The sequence below is a fragment of the Camellia sinensis genome, chromosome 8, assembly GCF_055761805.1.
Source record: "Camellia sinensis isolate YWXY chromosome 8, ASM5576180v1, whole genome shotgun sequence".
Lineage (NCBI taxonomy): Eukaryota > Viridiplantae > Streptophyta > Magnoliopsida > Ericales > Theaceae > Camellia > Camellia sinensis.
This window is the reverse complement of record NC_138968.1, coordinates 133,074,518-133,092,979: the sequence shown is the minus strand read 5'-3', so window position 1 is coordinate 133,092,979 and position 18,462 is coordinate 133,074,518. Positions and strand designations below refer to the sequence as shown.

Below are 18,462 nucleotides of genomic sequence, written 5' to 3'. Positions count from 1 at the left end.
ATTATTATAAAATTTATTGGATAATAAATTCATCTATTAAGATTTATGAGTAAGTTTCTCTTCTGTTCTTAGGTTAATGCTAATGAGTGACCAGAACACTTGTTAAAGTATGTTTATAATTGTATTAATTGACCTTGGTTTCAATAACTTTCTATTTTTAATTTATGAATTTAATTAGATGCATTTATTGTTTGATGATTATTTTTATAACTTTCGAATTGATACATAATATTTTTATAATTAATAATTTACATTTTTATAAATAAAACTAATTATTAATAAAGATTTAACAAATTACAATATGTATTTAATGAAAATAAATTCATTAACTATTTGTTATCAAGTATGAGGACACTAATTAGCATGACATCTTGTTATGTTATTATTTGGAAATAACTTCTTTTTTTTCTTTTTTGGTACTATGAGCAATGTTATATATCCACACAAATTATTCCCTCCAAATCCCTCAAATGAATATAGGTATGTTATTTAGGCCTATTTTGAAAATATAGTTAAAAGTTAATTTTTTTATTTTTTTTATAAAAAAACGTGTTAAAAATATGAGAAAAGGTATGACTTAAAATAATTAAAAACTGCCTTTTGTCTACTAATTCACTTCTTAAAAGAGCCGTTAGGCCTCGTTTGTTAGCTATATATTTTAGTTAAAAAATTAAAAAGTCACTATAAATTGTCATATTGCTCTTTTTATTTTTTACATATTTTTTTATAAAAAATAAAAAAATTATTAAAATAACATATTTCCAAACGTGGGCTTAGTTGGAATGTTTTTTGGGAGTCAAGGAAATATTTTGTGTGCATCAAATATTTATTATTTTTTTTATACTTAGGCTAATGTCAAATAGTAGTCAAAAAGTCAAAGAATTATAAATAAAAAAAAATTCAAAATTCTATTTTTCTTGAAAAAAAAAGAACAAAAACATAGGACTTGTTTGATTTGTTTTTGGGAGAGTTGTTTTTGAAAAATTATAGCCAAACAGTCCGGTCATCATATAAGGCGTGTTTGGAAGGAATTTTTTTTTTGACTTTTCAGGTTAAAATAGTATTAAAAGATAAAATAAATTAAAATAATTAATAAGATAAAATATGACATCTAATTTATAATTATTTTATTTCTTTTACAAATATTATATTTAATTATAAAAAAAATTTAACTCCCTTCTCAAATATAACTGTTTTAATTTATTAAAATAATTTACTAAAATAATCAACTTTTCAAATTAAACCCTCGTTTAGTCTCTTTAAAAAGGAAAAACTAGATAAGGATTGATTTCCAGAAGCTACAGCCAAATAGTCCAGTCAGTTTTCTTTGGGTCCCACCCACCTTGGCATGAACAACAAAGTTATCAGAGATTTTAATCTATAGACGCTTATGGTGTGTTTTTATCTCCGACTCGGCACCTAATTTCGACACGTGTCCTGGCTACCACACCAATATACGTGTCGGACATTTGAAGCGAGTTCATCTTTGTTTGTTACGTTCGCGAAGTGCGCTTCAACAACACGTTGTAGCCCTAAGACCATCTCCAACGGTGAATCAAACCTGGCATCAAATTTAAAATTTGGTGAAAAAATCACTTTTTTAAGCTCCAACGATTTCACCAAATCGATATCAAATCCAGAATTCAGCAAAAATTGTACCAAACTGAGTGCAGGCGAAGCATTTCACCAAATCACTGTTCCTAACCGTTGGGATGAGACGAACGGGTCGACCATCCGGTTGACCAACCGGTTAACCAACCGGTCGCCCCGGAGAAAGTTCAGACCGTTCACAAAAAAGTTCAAACCAGTCCAAAAAAATAAAAAATAAAAAATTTTGCCTAGGTGATCGACCACCCGGTCGACCGGCCGGTTGACCACCCGGTCGACTACCAAAAGTTGAAAAAGTTAAAAAAAAAAGGTTCAAACCGGTAAAAAAAAAAAAAAAAAAAAATTTTTGCCGTTGCCGGTTGACCGGCCGGTCAACCAACCGGCTGCCCAGCGCAAATTTGATGAAACGGATTTGATGTTGAACCATTGGAGCGCGAAGTATCAAATTAAGAAAATGACCCCCTTTTTGACTCAGATTTGGTGAAACATTTGGTACACCGTTGGAGATGCTCTAATGTATAATGCCCATGAGTAATGCTTAGATATTTAAAAATTTTGAAAAATAGCTGAGACCCCAATATTTGGAGACCTAATAATTTCTTTTGCATCTTTATCATTAATGTACATTTATATATATATATATATATATGAGGCTCATATCATCAATGGTAGATATCTAAAGAAATTGTGGAGTGTCCAAAAAATGAGTCTCAATTATTGTAGTATGAGATTCACACCATGTAAATACGGTGTAGATCGTATACCTACATAAAATATTTAATAAAAATTTTAATAAAGCTTTTAAGGGTACTAACATTTTAAATAGTCGTAGACGTACGCAATTTTTGTGTATATTTCTTGGGAATCTCAAAAATCTCTTCATACGATAAGATAATATGGAGAGAGAGATTTATATAAAGGCAATGAATTGCTTACGAGTTCAATTTATGTTGTTACTATTTGGGATGTAGATTAATTTTTTTCTTTTTAGTTTTTTATTTTATTTTTTTTTTTTACTATTTCAGTCTATAGTTAAAAAGTTTCGCTTGGAATGGATTTTTTTGACTTTTTTTATTTTTATGAAAAAAAAATAATTATGATTTAGATGTGACATTTTATCTTAATAGTTTTTTAGTCTATTTTGTCTTTTTGTGGCTAAAATAACTAAAAAAAAACTCATGCCAAACATAGCCTAAATATTAAAAGTAATAATTTGTTTTATATATTCTTTAATTATCAATTAATCACATCACTTACACATCATTAGATTTATAAAATACCTAAAAAATGAATTCATATAGCATTTTTTTTATATGATATTTAGATCGGATTAATTTTTTTAAGATTAATAATTTTTAAATTATATATTCTGCCTCTGTTTGGCAACATAGGTTTTGGGCTTTTTTGGCTATTTTAGCCACAAAAGACAAAATAGGCTATTTTAACCACAAAAAACAAAACATCACATCCAACCGATAATCATTACACTCTTCTCTCACAAAAAAAGTTAAAAAAGCCAAAAAGCCAAAAAGCCCTTCCCAAACCAAGCTTTTTAGCCCAGGCTAAAATAGCCAAAAAAGCCAAAAAGCCAAAAAGCCAACCCACTTCCCAAACCAACCCTCTATGTGAAACGATTTATCCACCAAATTTACTTTAACCTGAATTATTTGAATTTGTACTAGCTAGACGACTGACTTTACCATCGTCTACCCCAGCCGTCACATTGCCATTTGGACGACCGGCGATCTACCGGCATCAAAAAATTTGAACAATTTAGATGAATTTAAATTTGATGAATGTAGCATTTTTTTTTTCCTTAGATTTGTTGATCGATGTAGCATTTCTTATATTCTATTTTAGGGGTGGTTTGAGATGATGTAAATAAGTGTATTTTTAAAATTTTTGTAAAATATGGGTTAGGTATGGATTAGGTTTGAAGTGATGTAATAGAGAAATGATGTGACTTAAATAGGATAGTGACTTTTTGACCTTTTTAAGGTACCTTAAACAAGGCCGTATATTTGAATTAATCCGTGATTATGAAAAGGGCGAGGCTTCCCTCCAAAATTTATATAGTGAATTAGAGCGTATTGTTGGGCCGTGGAGTCCACCACGAGTCTTATTTCAATAATTCGAACTGTTCAATGTATAAAACTCGCTGAGTACTTTAATATCGAAAAAAATTATGTCGATTAAATATCGATAACTTTTTGATCGGAACACATTTTTGTCAATGGTAAATAAATATAATTTTAAAAATAAATTATTAACAAAAATATGTTCTGATCAAGAAACTACTGATCAAGAGGCTACTCGATGAGCTCTATACATTAAACAGTTCAAATAATTAAAACAAGACCCGTGATAAATCTCGCAAACTCAACATTATGTTTCAATCTACTATATGAACCGAAAAGAAAACCATCTCCTTAGACCATCTCCAACGGTTCATCAAAGTTGACACCAAATTTAAAATCTGGTGAAAAAGTTATTGTTTGGTGCTTCAACGGTTGCACCAAATCGATATCAAATTGAGATTTCAGCAAACGATTCATCAAACTGAGGACATAATACATATTTCATCAAAACACTGTGTGTGACCGTTGGAGCAGAAAAGGTTTAGAATTTTACACATGGTGGTCAACCACCTGGATGACCACCTGGTCGACCCCTTGGTCGACCACCTACCAATTCATGAAAAATTGGTCTACGAAGGTAGGTTCAAACAGTTCAAGAAGGTTAAAAAAAAAAACAAAACAAAACAAAATTTGGCTTTACCGGCCGATCAACTGGTCGACCCACGGAGGTAGGTTCAAACAGTTCAAAAAGATTAAAAAAAAAAAAAATTTCTCCTAACCGGTCGACCATCCGATTGTCCTGAAGGAGATTTGATGAAGGTGAACCGTTGGAGCACTCAGTATCAAATTGAGGAAATGATCATTTTTTTACTCAAATTTGATGAAACATTTGGTGAACCGTTGGAGATGCTCTTACGAAAAATATTTAATAAAGAATTATCAGTTTTACAATTTAATTAATTAGTCAGAAGATAATTTGGTTACTCAAACCAAGGAAGTTGTGTACATTCATGTTTTTAGGCTAAATTCAGGACTCTTATTGGATAGGGGTTAAAAATTACTTTCTAACTTTTAATTCATTTTAAATCATATTATTTCTCATACTTTTTACATATTTTTTGAAAAAGGTTTAAAAAAATAAAAAAAAAACTTTTAACCATCTTCTCAAAATAACATTTTATGAATCATTACTTTCAGGTTCAATTATACACAAACAAAACACACCATTAACATCCAAAAATGTGTGTGAATAATGTGTTTTTGGTGTAAATAGCATTCACTTTGCTTGGTTATACTTTTTTGAAAATACTTTTCAGAAAATTCTACTTTCTTATTTTACGTTTTTTTTTACTGAATTTTTTTAATATTTTAAACAATTTTTTTTTTTTTTTTACTTATTAGACATACCTAACATAAATATATTTAAAAAGTAAAAAAATTGTGAAAAAAACCTTTTAAAAATTCACTAAATACAAAAAAAGATATAAAAATTCAGTAAATTTTTTATATTTTCATGTATTTATTAATTTTTAAAAATATTTTTTCACAAATTTTTTACTTTTTAAATACATCTAAGTAAGTATTTGGGAAGTAAATTTTTTTGTAAGTTTTTTTAGTTGTAAGATATTATTAGAGAATTTTTTTTTATGTATAAGAAGATAGTTGGATTTTTTGTGATTAAATGTGATGTTTGCAAGAGAAAAAGTAAAATGATTATGTAATTTGATATGATATTTTATTTGGATTTGTTTTTTTTGATTTTGTAAAACATTTGTTTAAAAAAAATGAGGTGCATCTAAAAAGGTCAAAAAAAATGTTTAAAATTTTAAAAATAGTTAGTAAAAACAAAAAAATACAAAAATTAAAAAACTCAATTTTCAAAATACTCAAACCAAACACACAGATTAACACCCTCCATCACTCTCACAGACAAAGAAGGAATATTAATCCTTTATTATTTTCATTTTTAAAAGCCAAACCGTAAGCCTTACAAAATTGTAACCTTAAAGAAAAATTAAACATAATACTTGACCCAAATGACGTGATGATCAAGTTTTTATTTTTTATTTTAATTTCCAATTAAGAGCTATGCTAACGAGTGGATATGAAATTATTGAGAAACAATAATTTAGTCACAAACAAATTCCACCATGTCATTGGTTGTTTTTGGTACCAAATGCAATGAAATTTACACTGATGTCATCAGATACAGTCCATCTTCCCGTCAAGGGGTCGTATACAAACCCAGCCATCTCTTGGACCTGGACAAAATGGAGAAATAAAATTAAAACAAATTTACTATTATTGAAGCGAAGAAAAAATTATTATGCATGATAATAATATATACATAGAGCAGAGATAGTTATGTTTAAGATGCAATTTTGCTTACAGTTATAGAAGCACGGTGTAGGATTAGGGCTAGCTCTTCGGGAGTAAGAAAACTCGACCACTGATGTGTACCTTTAGGGAGCTGTCGAGTACCAAATGCACAAATACAGCAACACATCAAAAAATGCAGTGCGGAATTTTTTTTACTTGGGCAGATGTTTTTCGAAGTATAACAGCTAACAGCCATGACTTCCACTATACATACTGAGCAAAAGAATGAATGGATCAATATATATTTTTATGCAAAATGAATATGCAACAAGTATGTAGTACAATTTATGGTTCAGTTTCTATCCGGGTTCGTCTTTAATTCCAAAATATCCCGAGATCACTTATCCAGGACTATTTTATTTTCATATCAAATTTCCAACGTTCTAAAAAATGGTTGCATTAAAAGGTAAAATAGATTTAGAAGTATGATTTGGAAGGCAGTACTTAATGCCTTCTTGTAATCCATCATCTATCCGTTCCAGTATAATGACTTCAGAATACCCCTCAGCATCTTAAACACCAAAGAGAGGAAAAAGTAAATATTATTCGAGTGTACTTGAGGCGAGCTTGCCTACATATTTTGTCTGTCTGTCTCTATTCACGATGCGATGGAGAAGGGAATAAAAAAGCTACAAAGAAACTTTGTGGGGAAGTTTGGAGGGTGTTGGATTGTCATTCGGCATTTTTGTCAATTCAATCAGGCTTTATTTGGGAGGTGGCTTTGGTGGTACACAGATGAGGAAGATCTTTGGAGAGTGATTGATTGCAAGCTTGTAGAGGATCAGAGGGGATGGACTTCTAAGGAAGTTAGGGAGCATATGGAGTGGGCTTGTGGAAAGGTGTTTGGAGAGGATGGTAGGAAATTGTGAAGCATGTGACATGTGTCTTATGTAGAGGATTTTGTTTTGGCATGACGTGGTACAGAGATATCCCCCTATTGGTGGCATTTCTTGAGCTCTTCAGTATTGCAGTGAACTAGGATAATATGGTAGCTGACTACTTAAGGGTTTCAGACTCTGGTTTGGCATGGAACCACAATTTATTAGATCTCTTCATGATTGAGAGGGAGAGGCTACTGACGAGTTTCTTAAATAGAGAGAAGACGCATAGAAATAGGGCCTTTTTGGCCAACTCCTATCATCATTTGATCACCAGAAGGTTAAAGGGTTCTATTCCATCAAAGATCATATGAAAGTCAGGAGTGCAGCGCTTTTTGCGCTCTATTAACACAATTTACTTATAAAAAAATTAATTAGGAGTGCAACTATTCCATCATCATTTATAATATGAATTCTAGACATTAAAGCACAAATCAAAAGTTCAATGCTGAGTCATGTAACTTCATGGAAATGCATTTGAAGAATCATAAATTTAAGATAATTTAGACAAAAACACTGAGACCCTGCATCCTCTCTAAAGAAGACAATAAAAAGAATGAATACCATGTTTAACACCAAGGAGAGTATTCCAATAGCTAATACCAAGCATTATTAAGTGGATATAAAAAACAGGTAAATAAGTGATAAATCAATTAGATAATTATACCCAGTGAAGGATGTACTCTGCTGCAATGATGGCAGTTGCATAGGATCTCATTGAACGATTAATTGTTGATATCAGAGTGGCTCCATCAGAAACAGTTAATGCAGCCAGGGATTTGCAGAATTCAGAAGGATCCGCAACATGCTCAATTACCTGACTAAACGCAAACCATAGTAAAGATATCCAAATGAGTAAAAATGCAAAAAAAAAAAAAAAAAAAAAAAAAAAAAAAAAAAAAAAAAATCATGACTTCAGGAACACAAAAAAGTTACTGGTTGCAATCTTGAGGAACCGATCATTTAACTCACAAAAAGCACAAAATCCTTTATATGCAAGTATGCATACAAAATTCATGACTTGAGGAACACAAATTGTAGAAATGTAGCCAGCATTACCTAACAGAAGTTACAATTAACATGATCGTACCTCTAAAGCAATCACAGCATCGAACCCCCTGTGCTCCTCAACTAGTTTTTCTGTCCACATAATTGTATCTGTGAGTTTCTGAATATTAAACTAGAAATTTGACAAACAAAAAGGTTTGAAATAAGGAATTAACAAAATCCTGGCCTACATTAATGTTAAAAATCAGATTTAACCACCAATTAATGGCCCATGTTCTAAAGATGTAAAGCAGTTTCCCAATTTTTATTGTAACTAAGTGAAGCACCAAAACTAACTAATGGAAATACTAGAGCCTGTAAGAGTGAACAATCACAATTAACAATGTCATTCATATATAAGAGGCAAACATTTCTGCCTCAAATTTTCAGATTCGGCGGATGAAAAAAATGGAATGCGTAGCCAAGGACTCACTAATGAGAACACGATATCACAGTTAACAACCACAGCTAACAAAGTCCCTCTTTTTCTAAACACCATAGCATGAGCATCTTTAATTATAGCTGTTGGATGAGCATCAGATCGGTGAGGTCACTTTGTGGTTTATAGCCTCTCACCTTGTGTGTGTCTCTCTCTCTCTCTCTCACTCATGCCAAAAAATCACAAATTCTTGCCCAACACATTTTGTTAAGAAAAATTCAAGTTGGATCTTATCCAATCAAGCGTGGACTTGACAGATACGCCTGACAAATATACGCACTTCAACTGAGCTTTTGTTTCTCCAACTAAATGAAGCCCTAATCAATCACCAGATGAAGAGTTCAAAGAAATTTAAACAAAATGGCTTTAGATACGGTAAGACCTCATTTCATTTCATTTTCATCATTTATTGGTCTCTTAATCACCCAAACATCATCATGCGGCACTTAACCCTCCTCAAACCCCCTCCACCCTTTTTGCCCTTTTCTTCTTGTTAAGTATTCTACACACGGATGGATGCCATCAAAAGAGCAAAGGTTGTAACATGTTACAAGCAAGACAGTAAAATAACTGAACAAACAGCTTAACATTAAAGAAATTAGACAAAAGTTGAATGTACCAGCAGTTGTGCAACGATATTCGATAGCTGAAGTTAATGGATCCAAATCCTGGGCAAGTGAAAAATGTTTGTAAATATTCACATTGAAAACCTAAACACAATCTAATGAATAGTGATAACTTGCTGATTCAAGTAAATTCTAATCACAAAACGCTGGGCGTATAAAAATAATTCATTTGGACCATTATATGACATCACTGCCGCAAGTTATGCTAACAAGGTCAGGATTTTGCTCTTGATAATATTATCATTACAAATAAGCTGAAATACAATAATTAGGAACCTGGCCATGCTTTGAAGAAAGTTCAACGGAGAGTATAAAGTAAAAAATATATGCTCATCAATAAGTAAAGAATAGCTGCTCATAAATAAATAATGAATAGATGGAATAGAGGTGCCAAAAGAAACAATGAACAAGAAAAACAACCAAATCCCAGCATAGTGCTAATGACATACGAGTACCGTAACTCGGAAACCATTTCAAAAATCACTAAGCAAAAATGTAATATACATGGTTACTTCATAAAAGGTACAACCTAGATATAGTACAAGGACATCATCATCAGTTTACAAACTTTGTTAAAATATGAACATGGAAAGAGAGAAGACATGTTTTTTGCCCAAATAAGTTCACTGGTGAGATTCTGACTTCAGACACCAAAATTTAAAAAAACATGTAAATCATGTTGAACGACATTGTTATAACTTACATTTTTTTGTTTGTTGCACACATAACCTGACATCAATGTCATCACACAATAATATCTTAAATTTCTAGTTCAATTGGATTTGACAGCTATACTACAAACTACATCTACCTTCAATACAGTTTTATGGTGAAGTTGAATTACCCTTACCCAAGTGTCTATAAGCATCCAACACGGTAACTCATACATTCAGAAAAATGAATGTAATATAAAAGAGAGATGTCAGAGGGATCTCAGCTACTGCTGAGATGGTGAAACACTATCATTTTCCCAAGTCCCTGTTGCTTAAGCTATATCAGTTCATGAAAGCACAAATTTGACCAAATTGTTGGTAGCATGATTCCAAAATTAACAGTACTAAAAGTGGTGACTGCAAGGGACGCAAAAACTGATAAGACAACTGAGCAAGATGATCTGTTGAGCTCAGGCTTGCCCCAGTTGAGCACAGACACAGGGCAGCCAAGGCCACAGGTGAACACAAGAAAAGTGATGACATAATAAATGGGGAGCTGACCTTCAAGTTACAGTCTACAATATAAGATGATTGGCCTAAAAAGCTGCTAAAAAGTTAGCTACAAGGGCTTTATAGCCCCAGAAATTCACCATCGGAGTAGATGAGCATCTTTCTAAGTAGCCCAAGCCTTAGCCACTCAATATGTTTCAGTAGCACACATTCACAAACTCATACTAATATTTGGTTCAACCTTTTTTCATATTAGAGGCTCATCCTTTTCATATATCTAAGTACAGCCCATACCGCATGAAGGCGAGCAATTTTGATATTCTTCTCCACAGCATCAATGGCCGTCACTGTAGCTCCCATCCGAGCCAAAGGCTGAACAAACAGAGAAAAAAAGAGAGTAAAAACTAGAGGAAAATCCCTCCTATTTATTGTTCAACAAAAATTTAGGAAAAAATACAAAATCTAAAGTAGTTGTTTCTAGATAAACATTGTTAGTGTTGTGACCAAAGATTTATTGTCTTTTATTTATTTATTATTTAAATCTCTTGTGCCTTTTAAGCTATTCTGGCATAATCATTGTTTTAATAACCATATCACTACATAACAATATCTTTGGTCCTACATGGGCAACAGTACACTAGCGAGGAAAAAATTTAGCCACTCCCCTATGTTATAGCATACATAGATCTACCACAAAACATATAATATGAATGTATATATATATATATATCTATAATGAAAGTTCGGGTTTAGTAATTTGTGTTAAGTAGTATTTCAGGAAAAATGTAAAATATGCCCACACAATTGAGCAGTATGTGGGTCAACAATTTAGTTCTGGCTGTGAAGCTAATAGTTGTATATGTTTGCTTCTTAAATAGAGCTCTTGAAACTAATGCAGAAGCTGCCCCCACAAGAAGGCACCAACATGAGTCCATGTTTTCAGTAATCAATTTTAATCTAGTTAGACATATCATCACACCGTGTAGCCAACTTCAATTTTTTACTTCGATTTTCATAAAAGGCAGATGCTAGTACAATAACTTCTGAGACGTGCACAAAACAAAGCAAGGAAAAATTGTGCAGAAAGAATATAGAAGAAGATTCTCCCATGTGACACTAACAAAATGTCTGATGAGAGCATATTTTCTTCATTGCTCTCTGGCTCTTCCATGAAAAAATACTTTCAGTTTGGGGCTGCCACTAGTTGGGTTATCCCAATAAAATTCACGTCTGGCTTATGTCTTTCTTCCTCAATTTTTGGCATCTAGGTAAAAATTAGCAAATTTTGATAATTATGAAAACCATTCAATGTTGTTGGGAAGTGAGAAACAAGAGATACTTTGAGGGTTTCTTCATTTGAGTTATTCTATTTGAAAGAGTTACTTTGCTTGTCTGGCCTATTAGTTCAAAATTCAAATGAATATTTGTCTAAAATGTTTGAGGGACAGGACAGGAATAGTTTCTTTCCTAAAACATAGCATATCTCAAATTCTGTTTGTCACGATGTTCATGACAACAGAAATAGTAAGAACAAAACTTTGTTGAGTTAGATTTCTTTTTATGTAGCCTGCATCAAGTATTGGATTAGTATACAAGAATGATGATAGTCATATTTTGTGTTCCCTTGCCGTGTTGGTCATGTAAACCATATAAAATCTGAGCTTCTAAACAGTTATCTTGGCTTCCGAGAAGTGACATCAAGAAACATTGGTGATGGAAGCCAGTTGTGCTGGCATGATCTCTTTGACTGGAAATGGCAAGTGGTTGCTAAGGATTGATATGCTTAGAGAAATTTCCAAAACCTGGTTATCAAATTTTATAGGTTTACTAAATTGTTCGATACATGATTTCCATCTTTAGCTAATTACCATTCAAATGTGCATGTGTATTGTATCAATCTGCTTTCTGGTTCTCACAACACGGCCACGAGCTCACACATGCACATATCAATTCAGTCTATTTTCTGCTTATTAAATTCAGCAGTCACAGTATAATCCTGGAAACCCAAAAACAACGCTATCTTAAATCTTGTTTCTAGAAAACTAGTGATAAAGTTCATACTCATTGAATATGATTTAGCCACAAAACTTTAAGGCCATAAGAACTGCAATGGGATTGACAGTAATAGTTGACAATGTTATGTCCTTAAGATGCTAGCATAGGAAATAACAAAGCTGCTGCCAGACTAGAATATCAGGAAATTAGTGCATCACCAAATTTAAAAATGGTATACCTCTGATAAAATCCCCCCTCCACAACCAACATCCACGATTTTCAATCCTTCCAAAGGCCTAGCACAATATGGATCTTTTCTGACACAATGAATAGTAATTAGAATATAAAAATTGGGACACAAAAATTCATGTTTACCAGTAGTGAAACACACAGAGAACCAGCAAAAACCAGTTGGACAATAAAACATATCTAAATGGTGTAGAACCACAGAGGAAATAGTGAGCAGATGAAAGAGAGAGAGAGAGAGAGAGGGGGGGGGGGGGGGAAGAGAGGCGAAGAAAAGGGGGAACATCCTGATGGAAAATGGCAGCAGCCAATTAAAGTCTATAAAAGGCGTGGATCCAACGGTTCTAAGGCCCAAGCCTTAATTTGGCATATGCTAGATGATGTGGGGCCTACTTGGGAGATTAACTAGATTTGGGATTTATTTAAAAGTGTCTTTTGAGTTTCTCAAGTCAAATGTCTTTAAATTTCTAGTCAAGGTCTTTGGGTTATTTAGTTGGTCAAAGAGTCTTCTAGAGTCTTTCACATGATTAATGCATTAAAGAGTCCTAGGGAGTCTAAGTTAGTCATGTCATTTAATTTGGAAAGTTTTAGAATCAAGATGAAGTGAGTATAAATTATATTGTAAGTCTTGTGGCAATTTATGAATGGAATGAATGAAAATTAAGCTTATGCTTCTATGATTGTGCTGATGCAATCTTTCTTTAGTGTGATGCTAAAGAGCCCATTGGTGTGATGCCTTGGGTTTTCTAGGTGTGATATCTAGATCTATCCTTCTTTAACCCTTCCTCTACTTCCTACAAATCACTGTTCACGTCTACTGTTCATATTTACTGTTCACAACCCCCAAAACAGCCCTGTTATTTGTGTTTTTGCTCATACTCAGGCCTATTTCGAATCTGTCCTGCATCAACTTGGTATCAGAGCGAGAGTAGCATCATGTCTACACGATCCGGAAAGCCATTTAGGGGAAGATTAACTGATTACCAGCGTGACGAGATTCTGCTAAAGCTTGTGGAGCAGATAGATAATTTTAGTCTGCGCATCAATACTTTGGAAGGCCAAACAACTCAACCTAACGATGGTGAACAAGGCGAAAACTCTGGGAATAACAATACTAATGAAAATGGCGAAAATCAAGGCGAGCGCACGGAAGAGCAGCGTGTAGATCCGCTACAAAGGCAGCAATTAAGGGCTGGCCAAAATCAGGGAAGGCAGCAAAATTCCATGTCTGATTGGGCCCATGATTTATTGCAAAGGAACCAATATGAGACCTATGATTCAGCCGGAGATATCACTAAGAAGATTAAAATGGAGGTTCCAGATTTTGAAGGTAAGGTCAATCCTACTTTGTTTCATGATTGGCTTGCTTCTATTGAAGAGTACTTTGACTGGTACGATATGGCTGACGATCGGCGAGTGAGATTTGCTAAAATGAAGCTTGTTGGATTAGCAAAAATCTGGTGGATGGGTGTGGAAGGTGATATTCGAAGGTTGGGGCAGCCACCAATTAGTACTTGGCAGGAGATGAAAGCCAAGTTAAAGGAGAAATACATGCCATCAAATTACCATGAGAAGTTGTGTGAACAACTGATTGAATTAAAGCAAAACCGCATGACAGTGGCTGAATATATGCAGAAATTTGATGAGCTAAAGATGAGGAGTCAAATTATGGAAGATTCAAGTCAAGCTCTTGCTCGGTTTAAGGCTGGTTTGAGGCCCGACATAAGAAGGGAGTTGCTTCGCCAACCCTTGTACAGTCTCGAACATGCCTTCCAAGTTGCTTTGGATATGGAGGAGTATTTGAACTACCCAATTTCTAAAAAGTTTGTGTCTCAAGTTGGGGAAACCATAACTAAGGGGTACAATGATGCAAATCGTTTCCGGTCCAATGTTTCAAAGCAAACTTCTGTCAATACGGCTGACCCAAAAGGGAAGAATTATGCAGCTAACAAAGGAAACAGGAAGGAAACCAAGTGCTTTAAGTGTGGTGAATCTGGTCACATGGCATTTCAATGTCCAAAGAGGAGTTTACATATGGCAGTGGAGCAAGAAGCTGAATTCGATCAACAAAACAATGATGATAATGATGATTCCTTTGATGTTGGGGTACTAAATACAGATGACTTAGAAGATGAAGAGGTGGACAATTCTCTGATTTCTGTTGTCAGGCGTATCCTTGCAGCGCCAAAAAACTGAAAAGGAAGACTGGAGGCGTACTTCTATTTTTCAAATGCTGGTTCGCTGCGGAAACCAAGCTAGGAAGCTTATCATCGATGGTGGTAGTTCCATGAATGTTGTATCTGCAACCACGGTGGAGCGTCTTAAGCTTCCTGTTCAACCACATCCTCATCCATATAAGGTAGCTTGGATCGATAACACGTCCATTCCGGTAACTCAGCGCTGCCTAGTCTCTTTTTCGTATGGTTTTTATAATGATTCTATCTGGTGTGATGTAATTCCCATGAATGTCACACATATCCTTCTTGGAAGACCATGGCTTTATGATAGAGATGTGCAGCATTCTGGAAAAGAGAACACATATGCTTTCTCATTCAAGAACAAGGAGATTGTTTTGAAGCCAATGACTACAGCTGAAATGGAAAAATTCAAGGAAAAGAAGCCAAAGGATGTCACTGAAAATAAGCCAAAATCTCTCAATATTCTCACCAAGAAGTGTTTTCAAGCTGAGAGTATGGAACTGGGAGTTATATATGCCGTGGTGGTGAAAGAAGTGTCAGATTTAGCTGCTGAATCTGTCTCTGAATTGCCGACAGAAGTAGCCAAGTTGCTGTCCCATTTTTCTGATGTTGCCCCCAAAGAACTCCCAGATGAATTACCTCCCATGCGCAATGTCCAGCACGCAATAGATCTCATTCATGGATCACAATTGCCTAATCTTCCAGCCTATCGCATGAATCCACGGGAGCACGCAGAGCTTAAAAGGCAGGTAGATGAGCTACTATCTAAGGGGTTCATTCGTGAAAGTTTAAGTCCCTGTGCTGTTCCAGCTTTGCTTACACCCAAGAAGGATGGTAGTTGGCGCATGTGCATAGATAGTCGTGCTATAAACAAGATTACAATCAAATATCGATTCCCTATCCCGAGGCTTGATGATATGTTGGACATGTTGGCTGGGTCTTGTCTATTCTCAAAGATTGATCTGAAAAGTGGCTACCATCAGTTACGTATAAGGCCAGGAGATGAATGGAAGACAGCTTTCAAGACCAAGGATGGCCTCTACGAGTGGCTAGTCATGCCATTTGGTCTAACAAATGCCCCAAGTACATTCATGCGCTTTATGACACAGGTATTACAGCCTTTCATTGGTCACTTCCTGGTTGTTTATTTTGACGATATTCTAATCTATAGCAAGACCAAGGAGGAACATATCTTTCATCTTCAACAAGTTTTGAGGGTCCTCCGTCAAGAGAAGCTCTACATTAACTTAAAGAAGTGTTCTTTCATGAATCCAATGGTTGTATTTTTGGGTTTCATTGTGTCGTCTAAAGGAGTGGAAGTCGATCCAAGTAAAGTGAAAGCTATCCTAGAGTGGCCAATTCCAACCTCCTTGCATGAAGTTCGCAGCTTTCATGGGCTGGCGACTTTTTATCGTCGGTTTATCAAGAATTTCAGCACGGTAATGGCACCTATCACTAACTGTATGAAAGGGGGACTGTTTGTTTGGACAAAGGCAGCAGCAAAAGCTTTTGAAGACATAAAGAAGATGATGTCTGAGGCTCCTGTTCTACACCTTCCTGACTTCTCAAAGGTATTTGAGTTGGCGTGCGATGCTTCCAATGTTGGGATTGGGGGTGTGCTGAGTCAAGAAGGGCACCCAGTTGCCTATTTCAGCGAAAAACTCAATGAAACCAAGCAAAAGTATTCCACCTATGACAAGGAATTTTATGCAGTAATTCAAGCTCTTCGCCATTGGCGACACTATCTTCTTTATAAGGAGTTTGTGTTGTTTTCCGACCATGAAGCACTCAAGTACATCAACTGTCAAAAGAAGCTGAATCATCGACATGGTAAATGGGTTTCATTTCTGCAGGAGTATTCTTTTGTTATCAAACATAAAGCTGGCTCTGAGAACAAAGTTGCTGATGCTCTTAGCCGAGTGGTGTATGTTCTCTCTTCCATGACTCTACAGGTGGTGGGTTTTGACTTGCTCAAGAGAGATTATCCTTCTTGTAAGGATTTTAGCTCTATACATGCTCAGTTGCTGGCTGGACAGCAGGGAGGATATGGTGAGTTTTCTTTGCATGATGGCTTCCTCTTCAAGGGAACTCGTCTCTGCTTACCCAACACATCAATTCGTGAAGATATGATTTGGGAATTGCATTCCGGAGGAGTAGCAGGTCATTTTGGAAGAGATAAGACAATTGCAATGGCCGAGGATCGCTTTTATTGGCCAAAGCTGAAGCGAGATGTGGGCAAGGTTGTTTCACGATGCCGTACTTGCCAACTTTCGAAGGGAAGAAAGAAGAATACAGGTTTATACACTCCATTACCTGTGGCCCACGAACCTTGGCAAGATTTAAGTATGGACTTTGTCCTTGGATTACCAAAAACCCTTCGAAAGCACGATTCTATCCTTGTGGTTGTGGATCGCTTCTCCAAAATGGCACACTTTATTCCGTGTTCAAAGACATTGGATGCAGTCCACATAGCTAAGCTCTTCTTTCAAGAAGTTGTCAGACTTCATGGACTGCCAATGACCATTGTCTCTGACCGTGATTCAAAATTTATGAGCTACTTTTGGCGAACGCTATGGAAGTTGCTGAATACAAAGCTGAAATTTTCTTCGGCTTTTCATCCGCAAACTGATGGTCAAACGGAGGTTGTTAATCGCAGTTTGGGTAATCTACTTCGCTGCCTTGTTAGTGATCATGTTGGCAGCTGGGATCAGGTACTTCCTATGGCAGAATTTGCATACAACAGCTCTGTGAACAGATCTACAGGTCGCAGCCCTTTCGAAATTGTCACAGGTTTGCTTCCAAGGAAACCAATCGATTTGGTTCCCCTACCTATTCAGGCTCGCCCAAGTGCTGAAGCTGAAGCTTTTAGTCAACATATCCGTGATATCCATGATGAAGTGCGACGAAAGATTGCCATCAGCAATGAGGGGTACAAACAACATGCTGATTTGCGGCGGAGGTTTGCTGAATTTGATGAGGGCGACATGGTCATGGTTCGAATCAAACCCGAACGGTATCCTAAAGGGGTATATAAGAAACTTCATTCGAAGAGTGCTGGACCATTTAAAGTTCTCAAAAAGATTAGCTCAAATGCTTATGTGCTTGAATTACCTGATGACATGAGCATAAGTAATGTATTCAATATTGAGGATCTCACTCGATATTCTGGGCATGCTAAGAGCAGTAACTGGGCTGACCCTGTGGCATCTCTCCCAGCACCCAAAATTTTTCAAGATGAAATCGAAGACGTGGTTGATCATCAAATTGTTTCAACTCAACATGGAGGTTATCAAAAGTATCTCATTAAGTGGAAGAAACGTTCACTGTCAGATTGCACTTGGATTACTGATGAGGAGTTTCGGCGCCTCAACCCTGACCTTTATGAAGAGTTCCATGCTTTTAACTCGACGGGGTCGAGTTCTTTCAAGCCGGGCAGAGTTGATGGAAAATGGCAGCAGCCAATTAAAGTCTATAAAAGGCGTGGATCCAACGGTTCTAAGGCCCAAGCCTTAATTTGGCATATGCTAGATGATGTGGGGCCTACTTGGGAGATTAACTAGATTTGGGATTTATTTAAAAGTGTCTTTTGAGTTTCTCAAGTCAAATGTCTTTAAATTTCTAGTCAAGGTCTTTGGGTTATTTAGTTGGTCAAAGAGTCTTCTAGAGTCTTTCACATGATTAATGCATTAAAGAGTCCTAGGGAGTCTAAGTTAGTCATGTCATTTAATTTGGAAAGTTTTAGAATCAAGATGAAGTGAGTATAAATTATATTGTAAGTCTTGTGGCAATTTATGAATGGAATGAA

At 35.3% G+C, this 18,462-nt stretch overlaps 1 protein-coding gene across 1 annotated transcript in view; it reads right to left on the bottom strand.

The window, feature by feature from the left end:
* Positions 1-5,618: 5,618 nt before the first annotated feature.
* The window catches only part of COQ3 (coenzyme Q 3), a 28,072-nt gene continuing 15,228 nt past the window's right edge, over positions 5,619-18,462 (bottom strand). The window contains exons 3-9 of the mRNA XM_028217363.2: positions 12,452-12,530; positions 10,513-10,590; positions 9,049-9,097; positions 8,034-8,083; positions 7,611-7,760; positions 6,076-6,156; positions 5,619-5,947 (exon numbers count right to left, since the gene is read on the bottom strand). Of these exons, the coding sequence (XP_028073164.2) occupies positions 5,840-5,947; positions 6,076-6,156; positions 7,611-7,760; positions 8,034-8,083; positions 9,049-9,097; positions 10,513-10,590; positions 12,452-12,530 (595 nt within the window). The 3' untranslated portion in view covers positions 5,619-5,839. The remainder of the gene's footprint in view (positions 5,948-6,075; positions 6,157-7,610; positions 7,761-8,033; positions 8,084-9,048; positions 9,098-10,512; positions 10,591-12,451; positions 12,531-18,462) is intronic.